Source organism: Elephantulus edwardii, unplaced genomic scaffold (assembly GCF_000299155.1).
Source record: "Elephantulus edwardii isolate Elephantulus edwardi_28Jun2011 unplaced genomic scaffold, EleEdw1.0 scaffold00370, whole genome shotgun sequence".
NCBI classification, from domain to species: Eukaryota; Metazoa; Chordata; class Mammalia; order Macroscelidea; family Macroscelididae; genus Elephantulus; species Elephantulus edwardii.
Genome location: NW_006400120.1, coordinates 352,226 through 367,364, shown reverse-complemented (window position 1 = coordinate 367,364; position 15,139 = coordinate 352,226). Strand labels below are relative to the sequence as shown.

Here is a 15,139-nt window from a genome sequence, read left to right as displayed (position 1 = left end):
AGGCCTTTTCTGCATCAATTGATAGGATCATGTGGTTTTGTTCTTTGCTTTGTTAATGTGATAAATTACATTGATTGTTTTCCTTATGTTGAACCACCCTTGCATACCTGTTATAAATCCCACTTGGTCATGATGGATTATTTCTTTGATGGTGTAGTAGCTATTTTATTGCTCCTTTCCAATCATGATTTTGATTACTTTTGTTTTTCCTCTTCTTTAATCAGCTTCACCAGAACTTACCCCCCTTACATTAACCTATCTTCCCCCCATATTGCTCTCTTAAGTTTATTTTGCCATTCTTCCTCTAAGATTTTGGGATGCTTGATAGTTCATTATTTTCACTCTTTCCTCTTTTCTAATAAATGCACTTTCTTCAAGTTCATAGAGTTTCTGGATACAAGCAATTTTGTTCAGGTCTTTCATTCACAGGGTTACTATGAGTCATCTATGACTTGACAGCACTTAACAACAACAACATAGAAAGAGCTCTGTTGGCCTAGTGGATAGAAAGTGATGCTACCAAGCCAAAGGTGGGGAATTTTAATCTGCAGCCCTCAGGCCTGGTTTAAATTTAATTTCATTTTTGATCAAACATTCTTCTACGTGATATAGCACTGGTCTGTCCATTTGCTGTAGAGAGGTAATAACTCACGGCTGCTGTGAAGCTGAACACTGTGACACTGATGCATCAGATGCGATAATGTTTACCCATGATGGACAGTGTTTGGTGGAGCTCCCCGATTAAAACAAGCTGTGAAGCAAGAGTGGCAACCACTTCCACAATAGCTTGCCTCTGGAAACTCTATGAACTTGGAGAAATGATGCAAGGCATACAAGTGTTCAGATTTTTCATTCATAGGGTTACTATGAGTCATCTATGACTCAACAGCACTTAACAATAACAACAGCAACAAATTCACGTGTAAAGACAAAACCCCTTCTATTATTTATTTTTGCTGTATCTCAAAAGTTCTGGTATGTCGTTAATTTTGTCACCCATTTGAAAGCATCTGGCAAAGCATTTTACCTTTGCCTATGGAAGCAGCAGTAAAGAAATACAGTGATAAACCACTCTGAGTAAATTTGTCCCAAAGGACCTTATTAAATTTCTAGACAGCAAGAAAGTCACTTTGAGGACTAAGTTGTGCCTGACTCAAGTCATGATAATTTTGTTGTTGTTATTATTATTTTATTGTGATTTTAGTGAAAGCTTACAAAGAGAATGGTTTTCATTATTATGTGGTGTTTTTTATTAATTATATCTGACTGAATTACATTTTAAACAAAGAATGTACACTGTTTCATATAAAGCTATTGAAATTATTTCATATTTGTTTTGAAGATCCATTTTGAGAATTTTTAAATGTGTTTTGCCAAGAACTAGAAAACAGAAACCAAATTGGTAGTGCTACAAAGTAGATGAATTGTTATTCTTATTACTGATTATGCTACCCAGAAAAACTACAAATCTTACCAATTGAATTTAAAACTACCTGGAGCAAAGTGACATTTTAAAATACTATATTATTAAACAGAATGTCACACAGCACAATGTTAGCTGGTGCCAGATCTTGATTAATTTGGCTGAGTGTAGACAAATCACTTAAGCTTTCTGAATCTTCATTTCTGTATTTCTTTATTTCTTCTTTCATTTCTATATCAACATTAATATGTATCTCTTTCCTCACTTGCTTTGTGAAGGAATCCAAATAAAAAAGCTATATGAGAGTTAATGATGCCTTTGAGCTGTGTGTTGGAGAAGAGTTTTGAATACACCATGCAGGGCTAAGAGAACTGTCCTGGAGACAGTTAGGTCAGGCAAGAATACTGAGGTTTTGTCTGACATACTTTGAACATGTTGCAAGGAGGGACCAGTCTTGGAGAGCGTGAGGGTAGAGAGATAGCACAGGAAAGGAAGACCCTCAATGATATAGATTGATTCAGTGACTGAGGTACTAGGGTTAGGTGTGTCAGAGACAATAAGAATGGCACAGGATAGAGCAGGATTTAGGGCTGTTGTACATAGGGTCACTATGAGTTGCAGGTGACTCGATGGCACATAACAACAGCAACAACATATGAGAATGGTTTTTAAATTTTAAGTATTCTTGTTGATTGCATTCGTGTCAAACACGACTCATCGCAACCCTATGAACAAAAGGCCTGAAGCCCCTCTGCAACTGTCGACATTTATAAAAGTTCATAGAGTTTCTGGAGGCATGTTATTTAGGAAGTAGATGCTATTATCCCAGTCTTCTTAAGATTTTTTTTTAAAGTCACACAGAAAGCATAGCAGGAAGTCAAGTCCAACAATTACATGATATTCCTAATAATTATATATGAATCCTGTACAGCTCTGGTGGCCTAGGGGCAAGAAGCTGCACTCAAATACCGAAGGCATGCAGTTTGAGGTCAGCTCCTCCACATGAAAAGGATGGGCAGTCTCCTCCTGTGTGGTTAACTGCTTTTGAAAACTCTCCAAAGTCAGCTATGGGTCGGTTCCGACTAGATGGTACACAAAACAAAAACAATCAATTTTTATGATTTTGTGTCCCATGACTTTCACAAATGTTGAGTTCCAAAAGAGGCAGACATGATTTCCTAAGATGTTTCAGGGCCACTGCTGATCACTTTAAAAGGGATCATGGTGGGAGATCCTGGATAGACTGAGGAAAATGTGGAGCAAAACTCAAAAACATAAAAAAGACAGGCTTACTGGCTTGATAAAAGACCTATACAATCTCTGAAACTATGGCCTTTAGTCACCCATGGAGCCAAGAGCAAAACTCACTGCAATGGCTCCACTTTCAGCCAAACAGCAGGTCTAGAAGGTGAAGAATAACCTTTGAGAGTCACCCATTCCCTCCATAGAATAACATCCTATATAGCATGACTGATTGACTGAAAAAAATCACAATGCTAAGGAAACAGAAACACACATGGAGGATTGAAAAAGATGAGAAAGAAGTGAGCAGAGATTAGTGGCTGGATAGGTAGGGCGAAGGAAAGGAAGTAGAGTGAAGATTTGATGTGATGTGATAAATGGCATTGATCAAGTGTAACTAATGTTATAAATGTACATGAATGATTAAATGAAATAAACTTTTTTAAAAAGCAGCATTTTACCCAAGGATAAAATATTAAAGGCAGAAAGAGGTAGCCCAGAAGGATTAACAGAGATAAGAATTGCAGGGAGGAAGGAGTCAAAGTGGGATTATATTGTGAATATTGTAATTTATATTATAAAACAAAATGTGCATGAATGATAGAATGAAACCAATTAGCTGTGGAAAATGTCACTCAATCACAATAATAGAAAATCAGTAATTGGGATTTGGGTGGAAACAGTGCCATCTAAGATAGTGCAATTTAAATTAGAGCATTTCAACCTCACTTTTCTTCTACAGAACAGTTTCCCCAAGAGCTACACATTTAGCATCCCATTGTAATTTTAACAGGACCTTCTCCTAATTAGCAGGCATGAAATAATTTGGAAGAAATAAGTCACATTTAACACCCACAATGTCAAGTTATCTCCAGAGTTAGGAGATAGTTTTGGGGACATACTGTGAAATGTGTTAATTTTTTGAAAGACACTCAGCGTTCTTAGAGACAAGGAGCCCAGAAAAATGAAGATGATGATAATTACCATCCTGACCGTCACCACAGCAGAGCTGTTTACAAAATAGAAAGCTCCAATTTTAAAGGAAATTGCCAACTCGTGTTTGGCAAAGAACAGATTAAAAAATGAATTGCTTGACATTTAGCAGACAATGTTAACAAGTCTGCTTTACCACGAATGTTAGCAAGCCAGCTTTACCAAGAACTTGAATGTATAGTAGACAGCACGAAATCCATTTGTATCAAAAAGGCATCTGATTAAAAACTGGCTTACTCTCTGAAGACCTTCTGTCTGTGCCTTCCCCACAAGAGTCTGCTAAGATTGAAGCAGATGATGGTGCATTGACTAGAATATGATTATTTTGAAAGACATCTGATCAATCAGTAAACACTTACTGGGCATCCTCTATGAGCATTGTTTGTCATTGCTAACAGCAAGGACAAGTACAGAGACGTAGAACTAGTCCAGCTCTGGAGAGGAACACATCTCAGTTGGAAGGTAGGGTGAGACTTAACTTTAATGGAACTGTTGGAAATGGTTAAGGGTTGAGCCAAGTGGCAGCAAATGTGGCAGAAATTTCCAGAAAGCAAGATTGACTAGTGTGCTTCACCTGCAGGACTGTGAGCTTCTTCTTAAGGGTTGAGATGTTGTCTTCTTCATCTCCCTCCTCACCTCCAACAACCTTCCTTCTCCTGTCTCCTAATCCTTTTCTCCCATCATTAACCTTGGATTTGGTAACAGAAAGCATGCCAATATATGAGTTCCTATAAGCTCTCATTTCCTCATTATTTGTGCAGTAAAATATTGAACAAAACTGACTAGCTGTTTATACACATCTAGAGACTCCCCAGGCAGTATAAAGCATACATTCTCAGCAGTCAGTTCTGGTGGGGAAAGAAAAGAAATAACCCAAAACTTTTATGTTTTTATATATGAAGCACAGTTGTGAACATATAAACATATACTAATAGTTCCTCATTTATCGATATGGTTAGGTTCCAAAGACAAGGTCATTATAGAAAAAAAAAAGACATGAAATAGAGAATAACCACATCAGTACACAAAGTGGAAGATGATTATGTAACTGCCAAATTATAGCATTACATAACTACCAAATTAAATCTTTACGTAACAGCTAAGCTATAACTCAGACAAACAGATACATAACTTTAATCATCAGAGTCAGCATTATTCTTGCCTTACACCTTGACATTAGTTATTACTAGACATATGGCATTTGTATAAAATTATAGCAGATTTTATTGTTGTCATAAATGTGATATGTCAGATTATATAGTTAATGGATAAGGAGTAAAATGTATGGTGTAACTGTTATATTAAAATTTCATAGGAGGTGGGGAAATTGTCTAAAGTCCATGTTGCTGTTGTAAGGTGCCATCGAGTCAATCATGACTTAAAGCAACCCTCTGAACAACAGATCTGTTCTATCCTGCACCATCCTTACACTTCCTGACACACAAGATCCCATTACAGCAGTCACTGTGTCAATCCACCTAATTAAGGGTCTTTTTCTCCTTCGCTGACCCACCACCCTTCCCAGTATGCTGTCCCTATCCAAGGAATAGCCCCTCCTAGCAATATCCCCAAAGTAAGTGAGGTGAAGCCTCATTATTTTTTCCTCCAAAGAGCACTTTCACTGCAGCCTCTCTAAGGCATATCTGTTCATTCTCTTGGCTGTCCATGGGATGTTAAGATCTCTTCTCCAACTAAATTAAAAATTTAAATAAAATCATTTAAAATAATTTAAAAAAACAAACAAAAGAAAAAAACAAAACCACAGCAACCAACATTAAGAAACACTGACCTAGCAAAATTCCTATGATTGGAGACTCAGTAATAACAGGAACTCAGAAGAATAAAGGGTAAGTCCACAGACTTAAATACAGGAATGTTTACTTAATCACGGAGCCATGATACACTGAAAGAAGTACAATGAATGGTGTGTTATAGGAAGGGTTGGAGAGAGTGAGCAGCCTTCACATAGTAGGTTGTGAGGAAACTGATGTTGGGTTTCCATTTAAGTTAAAAACTCACAGCGTGAATTCTGTTAGAAAGTGAATACATGGGCAGGTTTACAGTGGAATGAAATTTCAATGAGATCTGGTGATGATAAACTCAAATGGCTATCTTATCTCATAAATGCTACACTAATTGATATTTTGCTATTACATAACCAGGTAGCTGCTGAAGTTCACCAGAGAGTCATGGAGGAAGAAAAAGAAATGCAGCCAGTAGATCTAAGAGACAAACCTACTCAGGCTGGTGTCAACAAAAAAGCCAAAAAGGAGCCCAAGAAGCAAAAAGCAGAGAAAAAGGCTAAAGGTATTCCTGATTTTGGCATCCACAACTCTGGATGTTTTAAGCTCTTCTTGGTAGAAAACACTTAGTCAAGTATATGGATCCCTATGCCACTAGAATATGGTTTATTAGATTTGAAATCAGGGAATGGACTTGTTATGTGCTGTCAATTCGCCTGCAACTCATAGCGACCCTATGTACAACAGCCCTAAACTCTGCTCTGTCCTGTGCCAATCGCACTGTCTCTGACACTCCCATCCCGATTATCCCAGTCACTGAATCAATCCACCTCATAGAGGGTCTTCCCCTCCTGCGCCATCCCTCCCTCCTCCGAAGCATGATGTCCTTCTCCAAGGACCGGTCTCTCCTTACAACATGTCCAAAGTATATTAGATGGAGCCTCAGAATCCTTGCCTCCAAGGAGCCACCCAGTTTAACCCTCTCCAGCATGAATCTATTTGTTTTCCTAGCAGTCCATGGTACTCTCAATACTCTTCTCCAGCACCACAGCTCAAAAGACATCAATTATCCTTCTATCCTCCTTGGTCATTGTCCAAATCTCTGATGCATATCAAGTGATTGCAAAGACCATGGCCTGTATCAGACACACCTTAGTTTCCAGAGAGACATCATTGCTCTTCAGTACTCTGGAGAGGTCCCTAACAGCAGACTTTCCCATGGCAATATGCCTTTTAAGTTCCTGGCTACTGGTGCCAAGAGTGTTGACTGTGGAGCCAAGCAAACTAAAGCTGTGTACAATCTCAATCTCTTCACCATCCATCCTGATGCTGCCAATTGGTCCAGTGGTGAGAATCTTTGTCTTCTTGACATTGAGCCTCAATCCATATTGGGGACTGCAGTCCTTGACCTTCTGCAGCAAGTGCATGAGGTCCTCCTCAGTTTCAGCAAGCGGGGTTGTGTCATCGGCATAACGCAGATTGTTGATAGATCTTCCACCAATCTTGACCCCACATTTCTCCTCATAGAGCCTAGCCTCCTGGATGATCTGTTCTGCATACAGGTTGAAAAGGTATGGAGTTAGGACGCATCCCTGGCATACGCCCTTCCCAATTTTGAACTATGCAGTGTTCCCTTGCTCTTAGTTTTATAAAATGTGAATTACTAGAAAGAGAAAAATTACGGATTGATGGCCTCTTGGACACTTAATCCAAAGACCACTATGTCTATTGCATAGCAACCAAATCTCTTGACAGGCAGAGTCAGAAGTGATAATGCCCTGCTCAAAGATGGTGGCTAAGGATGTCCTTTGAATGTGTGGCATGCTTCACAGTCCTGGCAGCAGTCCAGAACTCATAGCAGGCACCCAGAAGAGATCTCAATGCTTCTCCTTGGCTTCCATGTGCCATTTCCCCCATTTCCTTTATTGGTGCAGAATAATCACATTCTACACATTTGAATCTGTTCTAGTGTTACTGTATAGACCGTGATTGAACTAGCTCAAATCCATTCAAAGTCCTGGCTTAAAAGGACTCAGGTTTCTGTAAGCCTGTGGGTGTTAGTTAGAAAATTACATTGTATGTCAATGCCATCCAATTTATTTATCCAAATATCCAGAGTATTTAGGTGGAATAATCCTCAAAGACAGTATGTTGTTTGTTGTTGCAGGTCCTCGCGTCACAACTAACTCATAGCTGATCATAGTGTGTTTTCGAAGGTAGCAAATCACAGAGGGGAACTGCTAATGTGAGACTCCAGAGTTCAGACGGTTTAGTGGCAAGAAGCTGTGCTGCAATCTTGAAGGCACGTGGTTCGAGGCCACCAGCAGCTCCGCAGGAGAAGGATGGGCAATCTCCTCCCATGAGATTAACCGCCTCTGAAAACCCATCCGGCAGGTCAGCTGTGGGCCAGTTATGACTCTATGGTACAAAGAACAACAAAAGTGAGACTATATAAACTGGAAGATTGTACGGTAAGGAGATGCCTTAACTTGCTTTAATATACCAGAGAAGTTTAAAAGCCAATTGCTTGTACTTTTGTACTCCCTTCTCTGAGAGGCATCCCACCTAAATCTTTGCCTGCAGGCCATCATAGAATATAAAGTAAAAAGAAAACTCAGGTTAGAGGAGACCTCCTGTTAATCTTAAAACAATTCAATCATAAGAATTCCACTCCCTTCTGAATGTTTACGTTTTACAAGTGGCCTGAGGCACGATAGAGGAAAAGACTTCTATTAATCAATTGTGCATGTTCATAAGGAGTCAGCTATGTGAGCTACCCCTATAGATGCCAATTACATCATCATCAATGGCCCACAAGTCCATTCCAAGAGTTTATTGTGACCCATGTCCGAGTAGAAATGTGTTTTATAGGGCTTTCAATGACTGATTTTTTTCAGAAATTATTTTTCACCCATTAATTTCACCTGAGTGGACTTGAACTTCTACGCTTTCACTTAACAGTCTAGGCATTTACACCACCCCAGGACTATTTCTACCTAAAAACCAACTTCTTATTGTTATTGTTGTTGTTGAGTACCATAGAGTCAGAACTGACCCATAACTGACCTTCCGGCAGGTTTTCAGAGGCTGTTAATTGCATAGGAGGAGATTGGCCATCCTTGTCCCATGGAACATCTGGTGGCCTCAAACTGCATGGTTTAGGGATTGCAGTGCGGCTTCTTGCCAAACAAAAATAGCTAACACAGTTTCTATTCATTTATCTAGCTGCAGGGCCAAATGCTCAATAATTCTTGTTCTTTGATAAGGAAGTTACAGGTATTTTGGAGGCAACGTCGTCTTCTATTTGAAAGCACAGGGAAATGCTTCCCATGTAGAGTATGTAGAAGTAACAAAGTAATACTCATAGGAGCTGGCAAAACAGAGCACTAAAACATGGCAGAAAACATGAGATTTAGTAACACTTGAAAGAAGAGTAGAACATCAGTAAAGAATGTGCCTCTTCAGTCTATCTCAGAGGATAACAACAAAGAAAATAAGTACGTTGGAGGGAAACGCTTCAGTCTACTTTAGTAGAATAACTTCTTGTTGATAAGTCTTGTTGAGGCAGAACTAACTCCTAGCTGGCCCTTCAATAGGTTTTCAGAGGCAGTAAATTGCATGGGAGGTGACTGCCCCTCTTCCTTCTGCACAGCAGCTGGTGAATTCCAAATGCATGTCTTTGGGTTGGCAGCACAAGTCCTTAACACAAAGCCATCAAAACTCCCTGTGAAATAACTAGTCAGAAGCAATTCCTTAATTTTACAGTTGATAAAACATAAATCCAGATAAATTAAACTCTTTCCTCTATAACATGTACATACGTTAATGATTTCGAATAATATATCTATCACAATTCCTTTGTTTACATTAATTTCTCCAGAAGGTAATAAATACACTGAAGCCAGATGCTAAAGAATTTTTTAATGAAGTTGTTGTTGTTAGGTTCCATTAAGTGGAGTACAATCCATAGCTACCCTATGAAAAATAGATCTGAACCCTGTTATCCTATGCCATCTTCACACTTCCTGAAACACTTGAGCCCATTGCAGTAGTCACTGGGTCAATCTACCTAGTTGAAGGTCTTCCTCTCCTTTGCTGACCCTCCAAGAAACATGTCCCTCCCCAAGGAATACCCTCTCCAATCGCAGGTTCAAAGTGTATAAAGTGAAGCTTTATCATCTTTGCCTCCAAAGAACACTCTGGCTATACTTTCTCAAAGACATAGTGAGTTGTTCTTTTGGCAGTCCATGGGATGTTCTGTACTCTTCTCCAATACCATGGCTCAAAGGTGTCAATTATTCTTCTGTCATCCTTATTTATTTTCCAGCTCTTAGATTCATAGCAAGTGATCAGAAAAACCATGGTCTGAATCAGACACACCGTAGTACTCAAACTGTCGTCATTGCTGTCATAAATTGGAAAGGTTCCTGATTGCAGGTTTTACCAGTGCAATCCAACTGCTGATTTCCTGACTTCTGGTAAGGGTGTTGATTGTGGTTCCGAGTAAGATGAAGTTGTTGACAGTATCATTCTTTTCTCCATTTATCAGGATGATGCCTATTGATCCAGTGGTAAGAATCTTTGTTTTCTTGATACTGAGATACAATCTATATTGAGGGCTATATTTCTCTAAGCACTCTACAAGTGCTTCAAGTTCTCCTCACTTTCAGCAAGCAATATTTTCTCATCTGTATAATAGATTATTGATTAGTCTTCCTCTGATCTTGATGCCACATCCTTCTTCATAGAGTCCATATTCTCAAATAATTTGCTCAGCATACAGATTGAATAGGAATGGAGACAGAAAACAACCCTGATGCACTCTTCTTCCTTTTAAACCATACAGTGTTCCCCTGTGCTCTTCTCAAAACAGCCTCTTGGTCCAAGTGTAGGTTTCAGATAAACACAATTAAGTACTCTGGGATTCCCATTTTTCTCAATGTTAGCCATACTTATTGTGATCCACACAGTCAAATGCTTTTCATAGTCAATGAAGCATAGATAGGCATTCTTCTGGTATTCTTTACTTTCAGCCAGAATGCATCTGACATCAGCAATGATATCCCTGGTGCCACGGCTGCTTCTAAATCTTGTTTGAACTTCTGGCAGTTTCCTCTCTATGTACTATTCCATCCATTTTTGAATGATCATCGTCAGTGTTTTCCTTGTATGCGGCATTAATGAAATTGCTTACATACTTTCCACGTTCTGTTGGATCACCTTTCTTAGGAACTGGAACAAATACGTACCTTTCCCAAACCATTGGCCAGACAACTGTCCTCCAAATTTCCTGGCCATCACATACTGAACACATCTGACCATGGAAACTAACCAGGGTTGGGCCTGGGAATACCATGTGCTGTAGGCTGTTTAACTAGGCGGAATTATATAAATTAGCACTCACAACTAACATTACACTGCTGTCTCCCAGTCTACATCTTTAGACATATATTTACAAATCCTTGTTTTCTACTTATCTTGTACAATCACTAAAATTTTTATGTTTATATTTAAACCTTGTTATTGTTGTTGTGTCGCCAACTCAGAACCAACTCATTGCTGAATCTCCAGCAAGTTTTCAAAAGCAGTGAATCATATTGAAAGAGGCTGCCAATTTTTCTCCCAAGGAGAAGCTAGTGGATTAGAGCAGCTAATGAATTTGAACTACTTGCCTTTGGGTTGTCAGGGCAGCTTCTTATCACTCAGTCACCAGAGATCCCTTTTATAATTAAGCACTAATTAGCCATAATTACATGGATTTTAGGTTGCTATTTTCTGCCACATCTTTCTGAGATTGTTATGCCGTGTATGTTTCTTTACTAATCAAAAGATTAGTATTCGAATCTCCCAGACACTTGTCAGAAAAAGGATGAGGTAATCTCCTGTAAAGATTCACAGCCTTCAAAATCCAACAGAGGATCACCTTTTCTCAGTGACAATCTGGAAATCAAGTCATCTTCTGGCTAATTGCATCTCCATTTCTGTACTTACTGCATAACTCATGCCTCCACGGAATTGTACAAATGGGATTTAAAAAAAATAAATGAGTCCAACATAGACACCAGAAGGAGGAGCTCAAGCTAGTTATAACTATCAAGATTACATCACTTACGGGTTTCTAAAACCCTAGAGGAAAGTGCAGCCAGAAGAGTGCTCTTTATAGACAAAGTTGGCGATGCTTCCTTTCACATACTTTGGGCGCATCATTGGGAGAGTCAAGTCCTTGTGCATCCCCTTGGAAAGGTAGAGGGTCAATAAAAGAGAGGAAGACCCTCAATGGCATTAATGGCTGCAGCAATGTGATGATGTGTGTCAGAGATGAGGATGGCACTGAATAGGACAAGTTTTATATGGTTGCTATGAATTGTGTTTACTTGACAGCACCTACCAACAACAGCAATAAGCTCCATATTCATTTTGTCCAAGTGTTGTGTGTGTGAGCATGTATGTGTTTGCTCGTTTGCTCAGCATGTTTGTTGCCCTTTCAGGTAAATCACCACCTGTAGCAGAATCATCACCTGTACTAGCCACCCCAGAGGAAATCGCTGAGATGCAAAGGAAAAATGAGCTGAAACTCAAGATAAAGGAAGAACATCTTGCTGCTTTGCAGTTTGAAGGTAAATTGGAAAGAATTAAGATGATGGTTTTTCAGTAGAACGTGAATAGGAAAATAGTGCACACCAATGTGTCCTCAAACCATCTGTAGATCACAAAGCAAACAGAGAGAAAAGTAGAACATGTAGCTGGTTTTTTTTGATTATATGGAACAAACCACAGATTTGACAGATGTCAGATATGTTGATGTTGTTGTTGTTGTTGTTGTTAGGTGTTGTCAGGTCAGCTCTGATTCATGGTAACACTATGCAAACAGAAGGAAAAACTGCCCGGTCCTGCACCAGCAGCACAATCAGACCCATTGGCACCCCTAATCACAGTAGCAGTTTGTCTGTCAGGATCTCAAAAAGGGACCTGAGAATTTGGAAAGAACTTAAAAAAGTAGCATCAGGAATTAAAATAAAAAAGATTAGAAATAGAAAGAAAATCTTAAGGAATTGATGTGATTCTAAATTAAGTGGTTTTATAGGGAGCTCTCTACTGTTCATTTGGAAGCAGAGCAGGAGTGGCATCCACTCACTTCCTAAACAACATGCCTCTTGAAAACTCTATGAACTTTTATAAATGTTAATAGTTATGGAAAGCCTTAAGGCCTTTTGTTCATAGGGTCACTATGAGTCATGCTCAACTCGAAGGCATTCAACAACAACAACTCTACTGTTCATAGGGTTTTCAAAGGCCTGTTATTTAAAAAGTGAATAGCCAATCCTGCTTTCCAGTCTGTCTTAATCTGGGAGCTCTACTAAAACCTGTCCACCACAGGTAACCCACACACCAGTGGTGTAGTTTCAGTATCACAGCAACCCACAAGTTATCTCTGTACAGCAAACTGACAGACAAGTACTGTATCAACTGGAACAATGTTCTTGTCAAACATAACAAACTTAACAATTTAGTTTGTAATTCTAATAGTAAATCAGTATTCACAATAAACCCTCTGGCCTGCAGTAATAGGCACTCAGGCCCAACCAACTTTTAATCACAAAGGCCTACCCATTGAATCCTAATTTGTTTAAACAAGAAGGTCTTGGTCCAAAACTGATTGTTAATTAAATCAAGAAGACCATCACCCTGTTTTCCTCTGAGCACCTTTTATGGTATTTATAGGATGGTCGATCTCTGGAACTTCCCAGTGAGTAAGCATTCCTGCCTTCTCATCAACCCAACTAAGAATACTGGAATAACAATGGTAATTAGTTTTCCCAAAGCATTTTCCACAGGGCCAGAGTCTTGGGAAAGTTATGGCCTTATACTCAGTATTGCATTTAATCCAAAGCCTGGTAAATTAAAGAAATTCTCTGCACTCAGAGAGGTTAGGTGATTTCCCCAAGATGACACAAGGATGATAACAGAAGGGGATCCATCCAGCCTGACTCAAGAGACTAATTTACCTCCTGTGCTGTAATTTGCTACACTTAGGAGAAGGAAGAAAATAGTTGACGTGGAAACCAGCAGAGGAGCTGTAGGTGTACCAGCCAAGACCTCTGTCCTACGCACCCAGCCAAGCCCCATCACTCTTTGAATTTTCAGCACCTGCTGATCCTGCATTGAGTTATGAAGTGGTAAAGCTCAGTTTGGAAGTCAATTGAAAATAGGAAAAATAGTGGCCAAAGTCCTTTAATAATTGGAAAATGGATTGTATGTAGCTTGAAGCTTGGAAAACTGAAAATTGTCAACAATGAAATAGGACACATGAACACTGATGTTCTAGGTATTAATGAAATAAGATGGACTAGTTTTGGCTACTTTGAATCAGATAATCAAATGGTATACTATACTGGGAATGAAACCCAGACGAAGAATAGTGTCAAATTAATAATGGGCAAAAAGTCAATTTCAAGTTCTATCTTAAAATTCAATGTTGTGAGTGATATTATCTATATGCATACAAGGAAGACTTGTTATTAAAACTATTAATCAAATATACAGTTCTTACTCTAGAGCCAAAGAGGAAGAAATTGAAATTTTTACCAAATCTTGCAGTCCAAAATTAACCAAACATGCCATCAAGACTAGTTGGTGACTGGAATGCAAGCTGGAAACAGTGAAGAAGGAATGTTGTTGTTGTTGTGTGTTCCATCAAGTTGAGCACAACTCATACCGACCTTATGAACAAAATATCTGAACCCTCTTCTATCCAGTACCATCTTCACACTTCCTGACATACAATGGTCCACTACAGCAGTCATCGTGTCAATCCACCTGGTTGAGGGTCTTCCTCTCCTTTCCTGACCCTCCACCTTTCCCAGCATCATATCCCTCTCCAAGGAATAGCACCTCTTAGCAATATATCCAAAGTGTGTGAGGTGAAGCCTCATCTTTCTTGACTCCAAAGAGCACTCTGGCTGCACCCTCTCTAAGACTAACTATTCATTTCCTTGGCCATCCATGGAATGTTTAGTGCTCTTCTCCAACATCACAGCTCAAAGGTGTCAATTCTTACTCTGTCATCCTTATTCATTATTCCACTCTCAGATGCATAGCTAGTAATTGGAAAGATTATGACCCGAGTCAGATGCACCTTACTCTTCAAAGTAACATCACTACTCCTCAATATTTGGTAAGGTCTGTAACTGCATATTTTTCCAGTGCAATGCATCTCCTTATTTCCTGACTGCTCATACTAAGAGTGTTAATTGTGGATCCAAGCAAAATAAAGTTGAGTTTCAATTTCCTCTCCATCCATCATGACAGTGCCTATTGGTCCACTGTAAGAATTTTTTTAGTAAGAATTTTTTTATTACTGACATTGAGATATAACCCATACTAAAAGTTCTATTCCTTGATCTTCTGCAATAAGTGTTTCAAGTCCTTCTCACTTTCAGCAAGCAATGTTGTGTCATATGCATAACTCAGGTTATTGATGAGTCTCCCACCAATTTTAATGCCACACTCCTCAGACTCCAGCTTCTTGGATAATTTGCTCAGCATACAGGTTGAATAGGTATGGAGAGAGAATACAACCCTGGCACACTCCCTTCCCAATTCTAAACCATGCAGTGCTCCTCTACTCTGTTTGCACAATAGCCTTCTGAATGAGGTGTAGGTTCCCCATGAGCACAAATAAGTGCTCTGACATTTTCATTCTTCTCAATGTCAGCCACAACATGTCATGATCCACACA

At 39.2% G+C, this 15,139-nt stretch overlaps 1 protein-coding gene across 1 annotated transcript in view; it reads left to right on the top strand.

The window, feature by feature from the left end:
• The window catches only part of SPEF2 (sperm flagellar 2), a 331,758-nt gene that overhangs the window by 239,313 nt on the left and 77,306 nt on the right, over positions 1-15,139 (top strand). The window contains exons 27-28 of the mRNA XM_006902126.1: positions 5,821-5,965; positions 11,889-12,017. Coding sequence (XP_006902188.1) covers positions 5,821-5,965; positions 11,889-12,017 — 274 coding nt within the window. The remainder of the gene's footprint in view (positions 1-5,820; positions 5,966-11,888; positions 12,018-15,139) is intronic.